Genomic DNA, 19142 nt, shown 5'->3' with positions numbered 1-19142 from the left:
ACTGCCCCAAACGGCCACTATACGGTGTTAAATTACTTTTTACATCCACCACGTGTCTGTGTTTATAAGTTGGGTACTTACAAACGTTTATAGACTTTAAAGCTTTCAGATATATCCAGACTTGCGCGTTCTATGATTTTTCCATGCTGTCAGAGGAAATATATAATGCGCAGAAGATAGTGTAAAAGTGAAACCTTTTTAGTGTGTGTAAAAAAAGAAAAAATATTCCACCCACATTTGTGAAGTTATTACAGGGCACATCGAATCTCCATTTAGGGTTTGTAGTTTTGCGCTCAAGTCTGGATATATCTGAAATTATATTTCGTAAACGTTATTTATAAACGTTTGTAAGTACCCAACTTATAAACACAGACAAGTGGTGGATGTAAAAAGTAATTTAACACCTTATAGTGGCCTTTTGGGGCAGTGTGGGACTACAACTATCAACAATCCACTACACAGATTCTCTTTATGCTGCACTCTTTTTTCTCCTAGCTTTTAGCGCTGACTCATACAGACTGTTGATATTTTGATTGCCGCCCGAGGAGAAACGGGAAACCGAGTCGGAACCAAAGGGGAACCCCAGGAACTGTAGTTGTACTGTTTTTGTTTTGAATTGTATGCACTGGGAGATGCAGGCTTGGCACATTAGAGCTAGAACAAACCAAAGTAAAAACCAGCCAAAGGCCCAAAAAGTAGCCCCAATCCGTACCTTGGCTAGTTTGTACTTTCAAGACCCGCCTGGGCTTTTAATTAATAGCCCAATTTAGCTGGAAACCAACCAATCTGCTGGGTTCCTTCTGGTCAGTAAGGGGTTACTTGTATCTCAGCACACTCCAATGCAGCACCGTCTGACATACAGTTATTGAGTCTTATTTGGTATTTGCGCGACACCTAGTGGCTATTTACGCCATCACATGATCCAGGAGTATTCAGCTTCTTCCCCGCCCCTGATTTTAGACTCCTCTCTGTAGCCTATTGGGCAGCCGGCGCTTTGTGACGCTGTGTCTGATCCCGGAAGTAGAATATGCGTGTACTTTGCTCAGCATGTCAGTACTACTAGCTGCCCGGACATGTATACGGCTCTGTTGTACTGAACATAAAACAGGCGCTCTGGCGAGGTTTAACCTCGGCGCAAATACTGCCCTGACTGTTAGAAGAATAGCGAGCGCTTTGTGCGGCAGATGCAACATCATGCGGAGAGGAATATTGCCCTCGGGGAGCACAGGTATTCACTGGTGCCAGCAGCCAATGGGACAGTTCTGCGCCTTACATTCACCACTATCAATAGATATGTCAAAGCAGGGATCAATACATCTATATTAGGACATACACGAGCCTTACACGTTTCGTGGCCCCTTACTCATAGCCTCAAAGGCACCAAACACCTTAGGCTTCTGTATGTCCTAATAAAGATTTTTTTTAACTTTTCATAGTACTTTGGAAACTCCAACAGTTGGTACCTTCTGTTTTTCGTTGTGATTTATTCTACTAAATGATGGATCCCCTTTGGACTGGGGATTGGTGGGATGTGAGCGCTGTATAGAACGTTGCGTGTTCACTTTGACTCAATAGTTAACATTTTTTAGACTTTGAAAGCAGAACTGCACACCACAACTCAATCGCAACAATTTTGTTGCTGTTCTTCCTTTCTTATATTGTATTCTTTTTTTCAGTAAACTGCCTATACCTGTGTCTATACCTGTATCTATACGTGTGCAGTGCCTACTTGCCTTCAGTCATTTGTCTAACCCTGCCTTTGCATTTCCTATTTACTTTAAGGTAATGGTCTAAAAAGCCGAGAGAAGAGCACAGTAGTAAGTAGTTTCTATAGTATCTTTAATTCCCCTGAACTAATGTATATTGGGATATAGACAGGTCCAGACTGAGAATTAAAATACGCCCTGGCATTTCAGGTACACAGAGGCCCGATCAGCCCACATAGAGGCCCAAACAGTCCCCACCAGCCCACTAAATACTGACTTTCTATGGCACCTTATAACAGCCCCGCTGGCATTTGCCAGAACCCACAGATTGCCAGTCCAGGCCTGGATGCAGATAATGTTTTCCCTTGCCATTCCATCACTCTCCATACCCCAAACCCAGGAGCTGACTGAATCTCAGCATTTGGTGCAGGATTCAGACTGAATGTAGATTCCATGATACTGACAGCAATGGATCTGATAGCCCATGGCTATTTATTGACATCCGAAATTTCTTACTATTCTCTTAAAACCACTCCCGTGCGCGTCTTTAACAAGAAATGTACTCGTAAAAAATGTGGTGCTGGTAAAGACTCTGAATTATATGATTTTTCAGATTTGACGCTGGAAAACTCCAATATTTTCAGATTATCGCCGAAAATTATATTTTAGTATTATAGCATTTGTATTTTAGTTTTATATGAAGCCCAGCTTAGATCATGATATCTTCCAGTGGTAAATGGGACATCTGCCATTGACTTCTACATGACCATGGCGGGTTTTTAGATCAAGTACTTTGTGATTCTGACTTTTAACCCCATCGGGTTTAATAACTCACAAAAAATTTTGGTTTTTTTTCCTATGAAAAAATTGTGTGTTTTAAACTCCGACCAGAAAAAAATCGGAGTTTAGTAAATAACCCCCTTTGAGTTCTAGTGCAGTCTGTGGGGAAAACCGGTTGCTTAGTCATGATGAGTAACCAAACCCAAAATGATTGATATGATGCATCGATAGTTATCAAGTTCTGTTCCTTTATCTCCATGATGTTTTTTTTCCCTTGATCAGATTTGTGTGGAGGGGAATATTGCAAGTGGAAAAACAAGCTGCTTGGATTATTTTTCTAATACTCCAGATCTTGAGGTATTTTATACACATCTGTGTTAACTTGGTACCTGTTCATCTCCTAACCTTTATTGGGATGGACCTTCATCTGGGAGTCATCCTCACATCCTAAAGTATGGTCTGAAAGCATTTATTTATCTAATTTTTAATTAACACTGTCTGTTGAAGTACTTTTTGATGTCAGTTGTATTATTATTATGCATTATAAGTGGCTCTCCTTCCACCACGTCATTTTCTTGAATCTGTAGCTATATCTGTCCTCCGTGTTTGCAAGTGTTTTGTCTTATCACTTGAGTAAGTATCCCTAGAATCTTGTTTTAGTAGTGAGCAGTAGAAATTAGGTTCATCTATTTTGTCTGTCTTAGCTGTATCTATATGGGATCAAACTGATCAATATCTATTGTTCAATTTCTTGTCCCTAGTTGGGCGGAAAATTTTGATCGGATGCCTTTAAAGGCACCCAAACATCGGCCATTATTAGTGTTGAATTGTCAGATACACATAGAATTCTATTGTTTCTACCTGTATATCTGAGGATTCAGCTCTACATGTGTGTATTGAAACAAACGATCTTTCTTGGAAAGATCTTTTCCAAGAAAGATCGTAATTGTTATGTCAATGGCCACCTTAAAGGGGCTGTTCACCTATGTGATAACTCATAGTATGATGTAGAGAGGGATGTTCTGAGACAATTTGCAATTGGTTTTCATTTTTTATTATTTGTGGTTTTTGAGTAATTTAGCTTTTTTTTCAACAGCTCTTCAGTTTGTGGTTTCAGCAATCTGGTTGCTAGGGCAAAAATGACCTTAGCAACCATGCATTGATTTGAATAAGAGACTGGAATATGAATAGGAGAGGGCCTGAATATTATGATTAGTTATCAAAATTATCATTAACAATACATTTGTCGCCTTCCAGAGCATTTCCTTTTTAGAAGGGGTCAGTGACGCCCATTTGAAAGCTGCAAATAGACAGAAGAAAAAGGCAGTTTTAAAACTATATAAAAAAAAAATAATGAAAACTAATTGAAAAGTTGCTTAGAATTGGCCATTCTATAACATACTAAAAGTTACCTTAAAGGTGAACCACCCCTTTAAGGGTTTCCTCTCTTTATTTCCTCCAAAATTAAGTATATTGTACTGTTTTATTTTTAAAGCAATATTTTTTTGATCTAGAGATTTACACTGAGTTAAACAGTGGTAAACAGCCTTGTTTGAGAGGTCCTTCATTCAAATGTGATCTTTTGCTTCATCAGAAAAAGAATTGTCAGCCATTTATGGCCAACATACTATATTAATGGAATGTAACAGGTTGCTAAAATATATAGGCAAAAAGGATTTTATAAAAATAAAATAAATAAATAAATAAATCACTGGAAGCAGACAGCCTTCCCTTAGGCCAACAACACACATTTTGTTTTGACTATTGCAGTCCTCCTGGAAAGAACAGCTGTCAAAAGTTTTAAAGTGCGTACATGAGCTTTCTTTCATCTAAATCAGGGATCCCCAACCTTTTGAACCCGTGAGCAACATTCAGAAGTAAAAGGATTTGGGGAGCAACTCAAGCATGAAAAATGTTCTTGGGGTGCCAAATAAGTGCTGTGATTGGCCATTTGGTGGCCCCTATGTGGATTGTCAACCTACATTGAGACTCTGTTTGGCAGTGCATCTGGTCTTTATGAAACCAAAACTTGCTTTCAAGCCTGGAATTCAAAAATAATCATCTGCTTTGAGGCCACTGAGAGCAACATCCAAGGGGTTGGAGAGCAACATGTTACTCACGAGCTACTGGTTGGGGATCACTGGTCTAAATGGAAGAAAGCTGCTTACGGCTGTTCCTGACAACCAGGTGGGGATCAGAACATAGTAACATAGTAAGTTAGAAGTCCATCAAGTTCAACCTTTTATATGTATAATTTGCCTAAGTGCTAAATGATCAAGAGGAAGGCAAAAAAAAACTATTCTAAAGCCTCTCTAATTTGGCTCAAAATGGGGAAAAAAATCCTTGACAAGTTTGAAGTCCTGACTCCAATCTGAAACCATTCTGTGTGCAATTGGCTTTTAAAACTATTGACATGTGTAGTTTGGGACTCACAATTTGTCTTGGGCAGCAAATACTGAGTAGAGTTCATTTATATACAGTGAGCAAATGTTGCCCAAGGCATAGAGGAGGGGCAGGCAATATATGATTGACAGCTGAAACAATGAGCTTATAAACATTATGGATGTTTTAAAGAAATAAAGAATTTGGGTTTCATGTTTAATTTGCATAGGACTTTCATTATACCGCTTTTTTTTTAATGAAAGAAGTAGGCTAGAAATGTTGTACATTATGTTTTGGGCTTCTGTACCAGCCCAAGGAAACCGCAGCCCTTTAGCAGTAAAGATCTGTGTCTCCAAAGATGCCCCAGTAGCTCCCTATCTTCTGCTGATTCACTGCACATGCTCTGTGCTGCTGTCACTTACTGAGCTTAGGGACCGACTCAAATATACAGAACATATAGAATATTAATGTCACAATAAAAAGGCTGATTAGTAATTAATACAGATAATGACTACATGGCAGCACAGTGCAACTAACATCAGAATTTAATAATCGGCCTTGTAGGATCAATCTAGTTTTCTGCTTGATAATTTAAGTCAACCCCTAAGCTTAGCTTCTCAACAGCTGCTCAGAGCCCACTGAGCATGTGAGTGTCGCAGACACTTTCCAAGATGGTGACCCCCTGTGACAAGTTTGAAGCCCTGAATCATTGCTGCTATTGAGAAGCTGAAACTTTAGGCTGGTGCCACAAGTTCAGTATATAAAAGAAGGCATTTTTATCCACATTCATTTCAGGGTTTAGTTCTTTAAAGATTTTACATCATTGCTCCATTCCAAGCTATGTAATACCTACATATTTATAGAGGCAAGTAATGCATTTTAATACTTTAGATATGTTCATAGTTTCCCGAGAGAAAATGTTTTTCATTTTTTGCTTTTGGGTGGTCTGATGTTTCTTAATATATTTGTTTCTTTTTAAGGTATTCAAGGAGCCTGTAGCTAAATGGAGAAATGTCTGTGGCCATAACCCACTTGTAAGTATCCAAGTATATTGCCCAGGAGCCTTATTATGACAATGCGGCTATTTGTTTGTGCAGCAATAGTAATTTAAAGAACTTGGATGGGAAGATCAGCCACATTCAGATGATCCCAGTATATAATTGTATATATTGTATTCTTTCCCTCCTTTGTCTTCAACAGATATTTTATTGTAATATTATAGTTTCCTTGTTCCTTCTAAGTCAAATGAGATAATAAAACACAGAGTGTTTCTGTACAAAGGCCACTCTTGTTGTAAAACCTTGACGGGAAGGAAACTCAAGAAAATTCAACATTCAGCCTGGAAGGGTTGTCAGGTGAAAGCTACTCCCTGTTGGTTAACCCCTTTCCACAACCAATTTTTATAATCTTTGGAAATTCTTTAGATATTAAAACATTTTTACTATTCCTGCCTCAGTAAGCTTGAGGTCATATAAAGTAACCATATAGATTTTTTTAGTTTTACTTTTATTCCTAACTAAATGAAGGTTGCTTTTTTCCATTTTCCTCAATGTACATTACTAATGTCAGGTTTTAGAACCCTTAAATTCTTTTTACTTTTCATTTCCCATGGGTTACTACATCCCTTTAGGATATTAAAATAGGATTTCTACTGTTTTCTTTAAAATGATGTAACCATATCCCACAGAGTACCGTTCACTCTATTAAAAAATATTTTACTTGCCTCTAATCTTCTTCAGGATATCTCTCAACATTCTTTTAGTCCCCCAGCAATTCAACATTTGTTACACTTTCAGTCATATAATATATGTGTTTGTATTTTTTTCCAGGGTTTAATGTATCAAGATCCTAACAAGTGGGGCTTAACTTTGCAGACGTACGTGCAACTCACCATGTTGGACATTCACACCAAACCATCAGTACGTTTGGGAGGGGTACATAAAGCGGTATAAAGTCTGACGCACAAGATAATCCCTTCTTTTTAAATTTCCTTCTACATACAGTAGTGTGGAAGGTACAGTAACTTGAACTCCAGCCCAGGATCACTTAGGGCACTTTGGAAATGGGGTTACTTCCTGTTTGTAAGGATTAATTCAGGCAGCATAGAAGTTTGGCTTATTGTACCACTGAAACTGCTGTAAGTTTTTGTTATGTGAAAGAAGATAAAACTGCGTACCAGTCATAGCTGTGGGGGGGGGGGGGGGGTCACCAACTCTGTTTTAAACTGATAAAAACTCACAAGTTTAAATTTCAAATTCATGTGAGTTTTTAAAAACTCCCATAAATTTGAAATTCAACCAATGTATTAATAAAATCACATGTATAAAACTCAGATGAATGGAATTGACCCAATAACTCGAATTTAATTTTAAAAGGAAGGCTGAAAGAAGAACTCCAAATTGATCCCTGGACCTCTCTCATGGACTTAAACAGCAACTTGGCAAGTTATAGGTGGCGAATAGTCAAATTCGAGTTCTTAAAGGGCCAGAGTATGATAAATCTCGAAAATCAAATTCGAATTTGAATTTTTTTTAAAAAACTCGAATCAAATTTGAATAACTCTCTTGTCGAATTTGACAGTTTTGACCATAAAAAAAATCAAATTAGAATTTCTAATTCGACCCTTGATAAATCTGCCCCTTAGTTGATACTAATCTCACCCTGCACGCTCTGAACAAGGTGTTTCAAAATGGATAAATAGTAATTTGTGATTTTAATCAAGTTTGGTTGCATTCCTCACTTCAGCTCAGTGCTACGATCTTTAGGCACAGCTTTTCAAGTTTGTGAATAATGAGACTGAGTAAATGGTGAGAAAAACTGGAAATGCACACCATAGACTTATCAATGACTTCTTTATAATTATTTGTAGATCTCGCCTGTTAAAATGATGGAAAGGTCAATTTACAGTGCAAAGTATATCTTTGTAGAGAACTTGTATCAGAGGTAAGTAAAGTTGTTTTTCTTGTGTTCGGCTACCATACACATTGCACTTGCTCCTAATTGACAGCACCTTGATACTCCATCATGCATCCCATTGCTATTAACCTCCCCAGTAATGTCAGACAGCTGATTATTAATATTCTGATGCTAATTGCACTGTTTTCTGTGCTGCCATGTAGTAATGATCTGTATTAATTACTAATCAGCCTTATATTGTAACATTTATATTCTATGTGTACTGTATATTGTGAGTGGGACCCTAAGCTCAGTAAGAGACAGCAGCACAGAGCATGTGCAGTGAATCAGCAGACAAGAAGATGGGGAGCTACTAAAGGGCTAAAGCTGCTAAAGGGCTGTGGTTGCTTTGGGCTGGAAGCTTAAAACATATTGTATAACATTCTAGCCTAATTCTTTAGTTAAACGTTAATTCTCCTTTAAAGAAACAACTGAATCCTCCCAAAAAAGTGCCTTATGTTACAGTGTTACAATGGATTACTATGCCTGTATTTTCTCTGGGTATAATAATTATATTCCCATGCCAAATAGCATTTCTCTTCCCTTGTGTTATGACTGGTTTGATGTAAACTAGAGCAGATTTACATTTAGGCAGTGTTTATAGACTTTTTAGGTTAACTTATAACAAGATTACAGATGATAATATAATGATGATATGAAATATATAATATGATAGTAATGTTGTGTCAGCCATTAAACCACAGTTAAAATAAAATCTAGGACATGTAGTAATTGTTTTCCCTTCAACTCTTACTCTAATCAGCATTCATACTTGCCTTCATTTTAGTCCTCCTGACAAAGCAGAAACATCAGACATAAGGCAGACTTTAGACTTTGCCAATTTTCACGGGACTCTTCCAGACTCTTCCAGATTAAAAGAATGGCTGATTGGTTACAGTATTTATTTAGTTTAGCATCATTTTGCAGAATTGATGTACCTGTTGGCTATTGGATCCAAATGTGGACACAAAGGAAATGCATTAAGCTTTTTGATCCTTCCTGGCAGATATCAATAGGGATTGCTTTTTTATTTCTATCATAGCCAACAAACTTCTTTAGTATATTAGCACTCTGCACATACCTATATCCTGCTAAACAGACCCCAACTGGAATTTAATCCCCTGGCTTGCAGAGAATAACCTTTCCAATAACCTCCTTTCCTTTGTGTATTGTACAGCGGAAAAATGCCAGCCGTGGATTATGCCATTTTAACAGAGTGGTTTAAATGGATTGTAAAGAACACCGATACCTCGGTTGATCTGATCGGTAATACCCTCATCAGTGGTGATGTATTAGCTGTACAGTACCTGTGTTATTTTCATGTTCTTTCCATTTCTCTTTTGCCTTTTTTTACACAGATACCTTGGTAGTTTCATAATGTTGAGCAGCTTCTGTATAGTGCAGTGCTATACAGAAATATACTTAATGGGGAAGTAAAGTCGAAAGTAGAATAAGGCTAGAAATGCTGTATTTTGTCTACTAAACATAAGCATAGACTTACTGCACCACAAGCCTAATCAAATAAATGATTTATGCTTCAAAGTTGGCCACGGTGGGTCACCATCTTGTATCTTTGTTGAACATCTTTGCAAGACCAAGACTGTGCACATGCTCAGTGTGGTCTGGGCTACTGCTTAGGGATCATTATAAATTATCAAAACAGCACACGTCAAATAATATCTGCCAGAAGCCGATACGGCAAGACTGATTAATAATCAGAATAGTCAGACTGCACTGAGTCCTGTGTTGTCATGTAATCTAATGTTGATTTTATAGTTTTTGTATTGTTTAATACATACTTTATCCAACTCTGCAGAACCAGTGGCTGCAGCAAAATAATCCTTCAAATAGAATACCAGTTTATCTGTTCAAATCTGGCTCCATGATCTTTGTCCCTGCAGCTGGAGTTGGAAACAGTAAGGGGGAAATAAAGGCAAAAATAAAATCCAATATAAATCTCTACACAGTCGCCAACTGCTCTACAGGGAAACAAACAAAGCTGCTTGAGTTCTTCATGGCTGTGAAGTAAGGCGGGGGCTCCCCTTGCTGTTCATAAGTATGATTGTTTCCTTGGCCAGCAGTTAGGGACCGTCTGACAATTCCTATCCACAGCAGTAAATGAAGGGAGAATTTCACTGCATACATTCAGGTTTCTTATAAAAACGGTACACTTTTTTTTTTTAATTAAAGTATATTGGAGATAGGTTTCTTTTTCATTAAAGAAAGTAAAAATGGGATTTTATTTTTTTGCCTTTACATGCCCTTTAACAACTAACGAAAAAATGTTACACACTGAAAAAGGAAGTTTAAAGAGCCATATTAGAAAGAATTACAGTGTAATGTAAGGACACCAGTGATGCATATCAAAGGGTGGTTCACCTTTAAGTGAACTTTTACTATGTTATAGAATGCCTAATTCTAACCAACATTTAAATCTTATTTTTTTCTTTTTGCATGATGTGTATTGATGCAGTCCTCTGATGGACCTGAAGGCCCCTCTGTAATTGGTCAATGACTGGATCAGCCTGATTTGGCCCCTGATATGGGGGGCCAAAACAGACCCAGATCCAGTTAATTGGTGACTTTGCTAGATGAGTGAACCTGACAGTGTATGACCACCTTATTAAAGGCTCATAGATTACTTCAAATGGGAAGTGATTGGAGATTGTGCCTCACTGGATTATACATTTCAGGTTTGGGAACAAGCTTTGTTTTTTTAGGTATAACTTCTACATCATGTAAAAATGCAATACTAGCCCATTCTTATCTGATTATGTTTACCATTTCATCGTCCACTGATGCAGCTTTCATTTTTCTAAACAAACATTTTTGTTGAGTAGCTATCCGGCCTGGAATTTGATTGCTAGGACTTGAAATGAAGATGAATAGTAGAGTGCTGCAACAGAAATATAAGCAATAAAAAAAAAAAATAAGAATAGCAAAATTACAGCATCATTTTTAATCTGATTTTTTGGTTGCTGGGGACAGTGCCCCAACAATTGCTAGTTATAAGGAGGCAGAATAGGAATGCTGATCAAGTTGTAAACTGTAAAGAATAAACAAAAATGAAGACCAGTTAGAAAGTTACTTAGAATGATTCGATCTATAATGTAGTAAAAGTTTATAAAAGGGCTAACTTCATATTTAAGGGAAAAACAACTAATAAAAAAAAAATCAAACCAGTTTTTCTGCTTCCTGGCTCACCTTTCTGTCTTGGTAGTACCAAAATATACCTATGAAACATGAAACTATATCAAAAGAGAGAAGTGTAATTGTCTGTGTAGTGGAATGGTCACTTAGTTTATTAACAGTGGGATCAGTACAAAGTTTTGCTCTTCTCTTTAATATATTATACCTGGAACAAGTAATTAGAAAGACATGAAGCATTTGATTCGCTCCCACAGTCACGTGCCTAATGTTTGCCTGAAGTATAAATTGCATCAAGCAAATCATATAGCTTCATTGTGGCCTGCAGGCTAAAAAGCAACAATAGGTGTTTGCAAATTCGACTAGGGAATTATCCAAACTCGATTAGAGTTTTTATTAAAAATTCTAATTCGATTTTGAAGATTTATCATACTCTGGCCCTTTAAGAATTTGACTATTCGCCACTAAAACCTTCCGAATTACTGTCAATTATAAGTCAATGGGAGAGGTTCAGGGATCAATTTGGTGCTTTGTAGCCTTCCTGACATACTGGGGTTTTTTTTTCGGAGAAAAAAAACTCGAATCGAGTTTTGTATAATTCAAATCAAATTTTATTTGAGTTTTTTTCGGATCGGTAAAATTTGTCTGAGTTTTAAGAATTTGATTTTTTTTAAAAATTTCCCTTGAATTCAATAGAATTTAAAAAAACTCATATGAATTTGAAATTCGACCCTTGATAAATGTTCCTTTTAAATGTGTTCTAGTTTGTGATTGTCTTTCTGCTGCTTCTGGTTTGCCTTATCTCAGAAGAGGCTATTTGCCTTTGTGTGAACTTACTTTTCGTGGTCCTTGTTCAAATCAAAGGTCAGAAGACAGATGTAGGGTGGACCACTGCTACAAGCTTCATGACAGTGCCACGTATTGCAAACTGTATAGACAGGTAGGAGGGCAGTTCCTAAGTCACAGACAAATATTGTTAAGGAAAAGGAAATGTTTTCTGCAGAGTTTACCATAATGTCCGAATCTTTCCCTTGTAAGTAAAGGATTACCGTATTGTTGTAAAGCAGCCTGTCCCAGGCTTTTTGCAAATATTTGTTCATACACTTAGCAAATGTACTTTCAGAAATATGTAAACAATAAACATATGTGTGTGAAAGAACCAGGGACATAACAAATATTGCCCTGTTCCCCTTCTATTAAAGTTTATCTGCAGACATCTCCAGAAATCTGTTACCAGAGACTAAAGAAGAGGTGTAGAGAAGAGGAGAGTGTTATACCACTGGTAAGAGAATTTCTACCAAGTTTACCTACTGTACAACTACTTTACTGCAACCTCTCTGTCCAAGCTCCTACTTCAGAGCCATTACATTTGTCAGACACAATTTGTCCTTCATAAAGCCATGCTGATTCCTAGTCAGAGCCATGCTCCAAAATATTCTCTTGATGTGATCCATTAACAAATGTGTAAATACCTTGCACAGTACAGACTATCATTTTTTAAAAAAAAAAAAAAAAATACTTTCCTTTAGTTGCTTATACAATGTCACCAATTTGATAAACTCCAGTAGGGAGTCATGGAGAGACTTGATAAAAGTGACTGGCATCTACAGAAAGTCTGACGCCCCCACACAAGCAAAGAAAAGCATCTATGCTGGAGACAGCGAATCTAGTAGCTTTTATCAAGTATCTTCCAAAAAGTCTGTTCACTTTCTTTGCTTTTTGTTCCCCTTTTTCAAATGAAAAGGGTCACACTGTTTTAGAAGTTAGATGTAACTGAGAGACAGACTGGCTGCACACTAGACACTTATAAGAGAAACAGGAAATATGAGTTAAATGTGAGAATAGAAGATATGGCTTAGGTCACTTGCCATTCACAAGAATTCTTTTAGTTACAGTGGAGAGTGTCAGCATGGTAGTAGACAGCGTTTGACGTGTGTTTCTTGTTCAGTATGAATGCAGGTGTTTTGCTCTCACTCAACTCAAAGGCTTGTCGTCTTTATTTCTGAACAGGAATATCTGTGTGCAATCCACAATCTCTATGAAGACTGGCTAGTTAAACAGACGTCCTTCTCAGTGCCGGCACCCGTGCTTGTGAGTATTTATTTATATCTGGTTTATTTATTATCACTGTTATCACAATTTTTATTGGTGCATTTAGGTTTAAAAGGGTCCTCCATCCAAAAAGTCTCGCTGTACGTCTATTGCTGGAGGTGCAATAGACGTACTGACGTGCCAGCTACGGGTATGCGATTCCTTGTTTAAATGAGATAAATTATGTTAATGGTTCAAAGAATGTCAGGCTAAATGGTCGGCCCCCAACCATTTTACCTCGCCAAATCTGGCCCTCCTTGCAAAAAGTTTGGACACCCCAGTTATAAACCAACAGACAGATACAGATTTTCATAGTAAAAAAAAATTACAGATAACTTTAAAGCTATTCAGAAGATGTAATGAATATGTTTTGGCAAGTTGCTAAAACAGTTTTTGGGTAGTGGACTTCTTTAACAACTTAATGTCCAAATCTCTCATACGATTTACATTGGAAAAAATTGATTCAGATGTTCAGTGCTGTTAAAGAACTGCACAGAAAATGAATATCCCATAAGAAATAAACTGCTTTTTTTTTTTGCTCTAAAAATTTGTGAATATAGCTAAAGAATCATATACAAGTTGAGCAAAACCACATATTTATGGAGCACTAGTTTATACAAAGCATGCAAAATAATTCAGTGTTTCACATGGGTGTAAATTATATATGTAAAACTTCCATAAGTGTGTATGCTAAAATAACATGAGTCTGTAGTGAACCTGGTTAAAAGTAGCATAATGGGAGTTAGGAGCCTATGCGGGGGAATATAATTAAAGGGGAACTCCACACAGACATAAAAAGCTTTTACTTCAAGCAACTTTGCAATATACATCAATTAAAAGAGATGCAGACTTTTAATGGTTTGGAACAGTTCCTTAAGCCTAGCCCCCTGCTCTCATGCTGATCTGTCTGACTACTTTGCTGAGCTGGCTGACTACTGTTACTTTGTATCAGCAGCAATCTGTTCTTAGCCTGCATCCTCCAAACCCCACAATTCACTGCACGTGTGATTTCAATAAGGAAGGAACATCGCAGTGCAATGCATTGCGGGTAATGTTGTTCCTGCATGCTGTCTGTAAGCTGTGAAGAAGTTGTTACAATTTGTAACACCAGTGTTTAGTCCCTCCTTCCTTGCCAGGATTTCAGTTTTTGCAAATGTTTAGGGCTGCTCGCTATATAAAATCATTCGCTGACGAATATTACATTGTGCATTATTGATATGTGAAGGTTAGCGTTAACACCTGCTCTGGAGTTCCGTTAAATATTTTGCCACAATAGAAAACTTTGCGATTGTAAAATGTTATTACATACACTGCGCATGTTTGCAAAAGCCATTTGTTAGCACACATTGCAAGGAAGTTGTCGAGGTCTGTAATCGGCCAACGTTTTCTGCACTAGGGAAACACATTACATTTCCCACATTCGTTTTGGTTTCATAAACTGCAATGGTTTATGAATTGGTTTGATTAGTGTGTTCACACTTAGAATATCTGCTGCAGTCTTGTACCTATGGTTTTAGATTAAATTTAACTTTTATTTAAGGTTCTAATTTTTGAGTTGTGTTGTGTCTGGGGGAAAATACAGTGGTCTTCAAAAGCAATTTTGCAAGTCAAAATAAATTTACAGGGAGGATTTAGTCAAGTCAAGTAGTTGTTTATTGCCATTTGTACTAGAAGTACATAGGAATTTCTTATGCAGCAAAGGGCAGTGAGACATATTTTTACATATTAACATTTTTTTTTTTACAGTATGATATAGAATTGCAATGCAGTAATAATAATAGAGTAACATACATAGTAACATAGTAAGTAAGGTAGAAAAAAGACACACGTCCATCAAGTTCAACCTTTTAGTTTTTGGGTTTTTTTTACATCTGCCAAACTGCTAGTTAATCCAGAGGATGGCAAAAAAAAAAAATTGAAGCCTCTCCAATTTGCCTCAGAGGGGAAAAAATTCATTCTTGACTCCAAAATGGCCGGACTAGTCCCTGGATCAACTAGTACTATGAGCTATCTCCCATAACTCTGTATTCCCTCACTTGCTAAAAAGCAATCCAACCCCTTCTTAAAGCTATCTAATGTATCAGCCTGTACAACTGATTCAGGGAGAGAATTCCACATCTTCACAACTCTCCCTGTAAAAAAACCTCTCCCAATATTTAGGCGGAACCTCTTTTCTTCTAATCGGAATAGGTGAACTTGTGTCAGCTGGAAAGACCTACTGGTAAATAAAGCATTACAGAGATTATTATACGATCCCCTTATATATTTATACATAGTTATCATATCACCCCTTAAGCACCTCTTCTCCAGCGTGAACATCCCCAATTTGGCCAGTCTTTCTTCATAACTAAGATTTTCATATATTTTACCAGCTTAGTGGCCCTTCTCTGTACCCTCTCTAATACAATAATGTCCTGTTTGAGTGATGGAGACCAAAACTCTATGGCATATTCTAGATGGGGCCTTACAAGTGCTCTATACAGTGGAAGAATGACCCCCTCCTCCCGTGACTCTATGCCCCTTTTAATACAGCTCAAGACCTTATTTGCCCTTGATGCTGCTGACTGGCATTGCTTGCTACAGGCATGTTTATCATCTACAAGGACTCCAAGGTCCTTTTCCATAATGGATTTGCCTAGTGCAGTCCCATTAAGGGTATAAGTGGCTTGGATATTTTTACATCCCAGGTGCATGACTTTACATTTATCAACATTGAATCTCATTTGTCACTTAGCTGCCCAGATTGCCAGTTTGTCAAGATCATGTTGCAAGGATGCCACATCCTGGATGGAATTAATTGGGCTGGATAGTTTTGTGTCATCTGCAAACACTGATACATTACTTACAACACCCTCCCCTAAGTCATTAATGAACAAGTTAAATAAAAGTGGACCCAATACCGAGCCCTGAGGAACCCCACTAAGAATCTTACTCCAAATAGAGAATGTACCATTAACAACCACCCTCTGTACCCGTGTTTCCTATCCATTTGCAAACGACTCCATTAATTCCCTTAGTTTAGAAAGCAGTTGTTTGTGGGGCACGGTATCAAACCCTTTGGCAAAATCCAAATAGATCACATCTACTGCCCCCCCCACTGTCCAGCATCTTACTTACCTCATCTTAAAAAGCAATCAAATTTGTCTGACAGGACCTATCCTTCATAAAGCCATGCTGATTGCTGCTCAGAATGCCATTCACTAGGAAAAATTTTGAATGTGATCCCTTAACAAGCCTTCAAATAATTTGCCCACCACAGATGTCAAACTTACTGGCCTATAATTGCCAGGCTGAGATCGTAATCCCTTTTTAAATATTGGAATAACATCAGCTTTTCTCCAATCCATAAGCACCATCCAGATGAAAGTGAATCTGAGAAAATCAGAAATAGGGGCTGGTCTAAAACTGAACTAAGCTTCCACCCAGGGGCATATGCCATAAGGCCCTGGAGCTTTGTTTACATCAATTTTTATTAAAGCTTTAAGAATATCCTGAGTCAGCCACTGACTAGATTGTACAATGCATAGTTGCTTTGTATGGTAGTAAGTGCAGTGAGTACATATAAGTGTTAGACTAATGCGTTCATGAGATAAATAGCAAGATTGCTAAAAATAAATGGTCTGTTCCAAACAAGCTGTTCTATAGCTTCCAGAGTATCTATCTATAAGTGCAACACCCTGATTTTGTGAATGGATGGATGACAAAACACTAAAGAAAATTACCTTTCTATTCAGAAGCATTGGAATCACTGTGTCCCTGCCAGCGGACTTTAACTCCGTGCCATCTCACTGCTATGTTTTTAACTTGTAAAGTATTTGTGCTGGTAGGGATACAGAGATTCTAATACTATTGAATGGGAAGGTATTTTAGGGGTTTTGTCTCCCACACTCATGGCAATATCATGCAGGTGACAACATGCCCAATCTGCCATTAACCTTAAAAATAGTAAAAATCTGAAAGTTGTGATCTGGACATATGAATTTGTGACTGTCAAAGTACTGCCATTCATATATAGTAAAAAAGTAATGTTTGGAAGTACAAATGTTGAAAAAGCAATATAATGAGTAAAAGTGTGTTACTTCTGCAGACCCAGTCATACTCCGCACTGAACGACTACAATGATTGTATGATGTTTTTCCCCCCATACACAGGTAATAGATGGTAATAAAGAACTAGAGGAATTGACTCAACACTATGAAGAGAATCGCACCAGCATCTTGTCACTGTAACCCAATGTATTGTGACCCCAACCTGCAAAGAGCATTGACTCCTCTATTCTAGCTAAAGTTGCCGCAAGCAATACATTGGGGGTCAAGCTAATGCACCTAGCGGGCACCTATTCATTACAGAGCATCTTTCTTCTGAAGCAGAGGATCTTCAACCATAACATTTCGTCAACATTTCCAAATGTTATTGTACATATATTTTACTGTTTTATTTTGTATTATTGAACAATTGACCTTTCAAGTGCCATAGAACATTAACTCCACATTGCCTGCATAAAAAGACCATAGTATCAGATTTATAGATTCTGTATTTCTGGTTAAAGGACCAGTAACACAAAAAATTTTACGTAAAAAATGTATTTTACCCCCTTCAAATAACACATCTATCTTAGACAAAGTTCTTTTTATATAATTGTTTTATGCACAAATACCTAGATTAAAAACCCTTTTCAGGTTGTGTGCTGCATTGAAAAGGCAATGGGGTGACATAAATTCTCTTATGCATGCACTCTTTCTTTAAAACCGGAAGTTAGTGGCTTCTGCTTCAGGAAGGATTTGCCTGTCATATTCTCCATCACTTTTGTATCAAACAGTTTGTATGGGGAGAGAGTCTGTAGGAGCACTACCCTTAGCAAGATTTATTTCTAAAAGGGCTAGATAGTAAAGTTAAGAGCAAATCTGCCCTCGCTGTCTGGGTTTCCCATCTTCCTTCAACTTCCTTCAAAGATTTAGGGCTGACCTGTGTGCCCTAACCGGCAGCCGGTTCTGAAGTAAATCAAGCTGGTGAAAGATACAGAGTGGCAGGAAACCCTTTGTGAAGCAGAAGCAACTGATTATCAGTTTTAACAAGAACGTTTGGCTACCAGGAGACTGGAGCAAGCAAGCAGAAAAGCTTAGAATGCATGTCGCCCTATCGCCTTTTTTGAAATGCAGCACAAAACCGGAAGTGGGATTTTACCTAGGTATTTATGTATGAAGCAATAAAAATAATTAACTTTGTCCAAGATACATTTGTTATTTGAAGGGGGTGGAATTAATTTTTTATACATAAAATATTTTAGTGTTACTGATCCTTTAATTCAGGAGGGCATTGACCAGAATACACAAATGGGGTACACTTATTATAGAGTATTCCCCTTCAACAATTACATTTATCATCTGCCTACATCTTGGTAAAAATAGAAGATGCCACATGTCATGGAGAGGTTAATTTATCTGCGGCAAAGTATTCACAAGACATTGCTATTTAAGTTCTAAAAAGATAACCATTAAAACATTCCGGGAGGCTGGTTGTTCTAAAAAGATAACCATTAAAACATTCCGGGAGGCTGGTTGTTTTGATTATAACTATTTATTTAAACATTCTCGTGAGTAATCATGTTTTAGTACTGCTGCCATTTTATAAGATGTTGGAAATAGTCAATTTAAATAAATTTTGAATGTATCAGTTGTTTTGGTGGATGAGACAATAGAACATCTTCTGCATTTATTTTTGCCAGATTACTTTTTAAATAACATAACACAGTCTCGGGGCAAGTGCTAGAGCATTGCAGGGTGCAAAATAAATTGCTCCTTAGTGCTCCCTCACTTGCACCCAGGCTCATACTGTGGCAGCAGACACAAGGCAGACCTGTCATAGGGCAGCAGTTAAGTTTGGAGCACCTGTGCAGCCTGCACCCACATTTCTGAATGATCACAAGTTAAGGGATAGGAGGGATTATGCCCATGTGTCTCCATCTACCCCACATGAATGCAGCAATGGTTGTTACAATTGTGAAGCCAAGCTATCGGCAAGAAACCCCGCAAAGTCCCATTGTTATAAAAAAGATGTGCTGAAGAGGTTACAATTTACCAA

General features: G+C 37.6%; 1 protein-coding gene across 1 annotated transcript; it reads left to right on the top strand.

Moving 5' to 3' along the window:
* Window positions 1–1047: 1047 nt before the first annotated feature.
* tk2.S (thymidine kinase 2, mitochondrial S homeolog) lies at window positions 1048–17290 on the top strand (the record flags this gene model as incomplete). Its single annotated transcript, NM_001088715.1, is given in 10 exon segments — window positions 1048–1228; window positions 1783–1817; window positions 2769–2843; window positions 5849–5902; window positions 6698–6787; window positions 7738–7811; window positions 9001–9089; window positions 12173–12252; window positions 12981–13061; window positions 17213–17290. Coding segments are annotated over 10 exon segments (837 nt in total).
* Window positions 17291–19142: the final 1852 nt, after the last annotated feature.

The sequence above is a fragment of the Xenopus laevis genome, chromosome 4S (assembly GCF_017654675.1).
Source record: "Xenopus laevis strain J_2021 chromosome 4S, Xenopus_laevis_v10.1, whole genome shotgun sequence".
Lineage (NCBI taxonomy): Eukaryota > Metazoa > Chordata > Amphibia > Anura > Pipidae > Xenopus > Xenopus laevis.
Note: the sequence above shows the minus strand (reverse complement) of the source record. Positions and strands in the feature narration are given on the sequence as shown.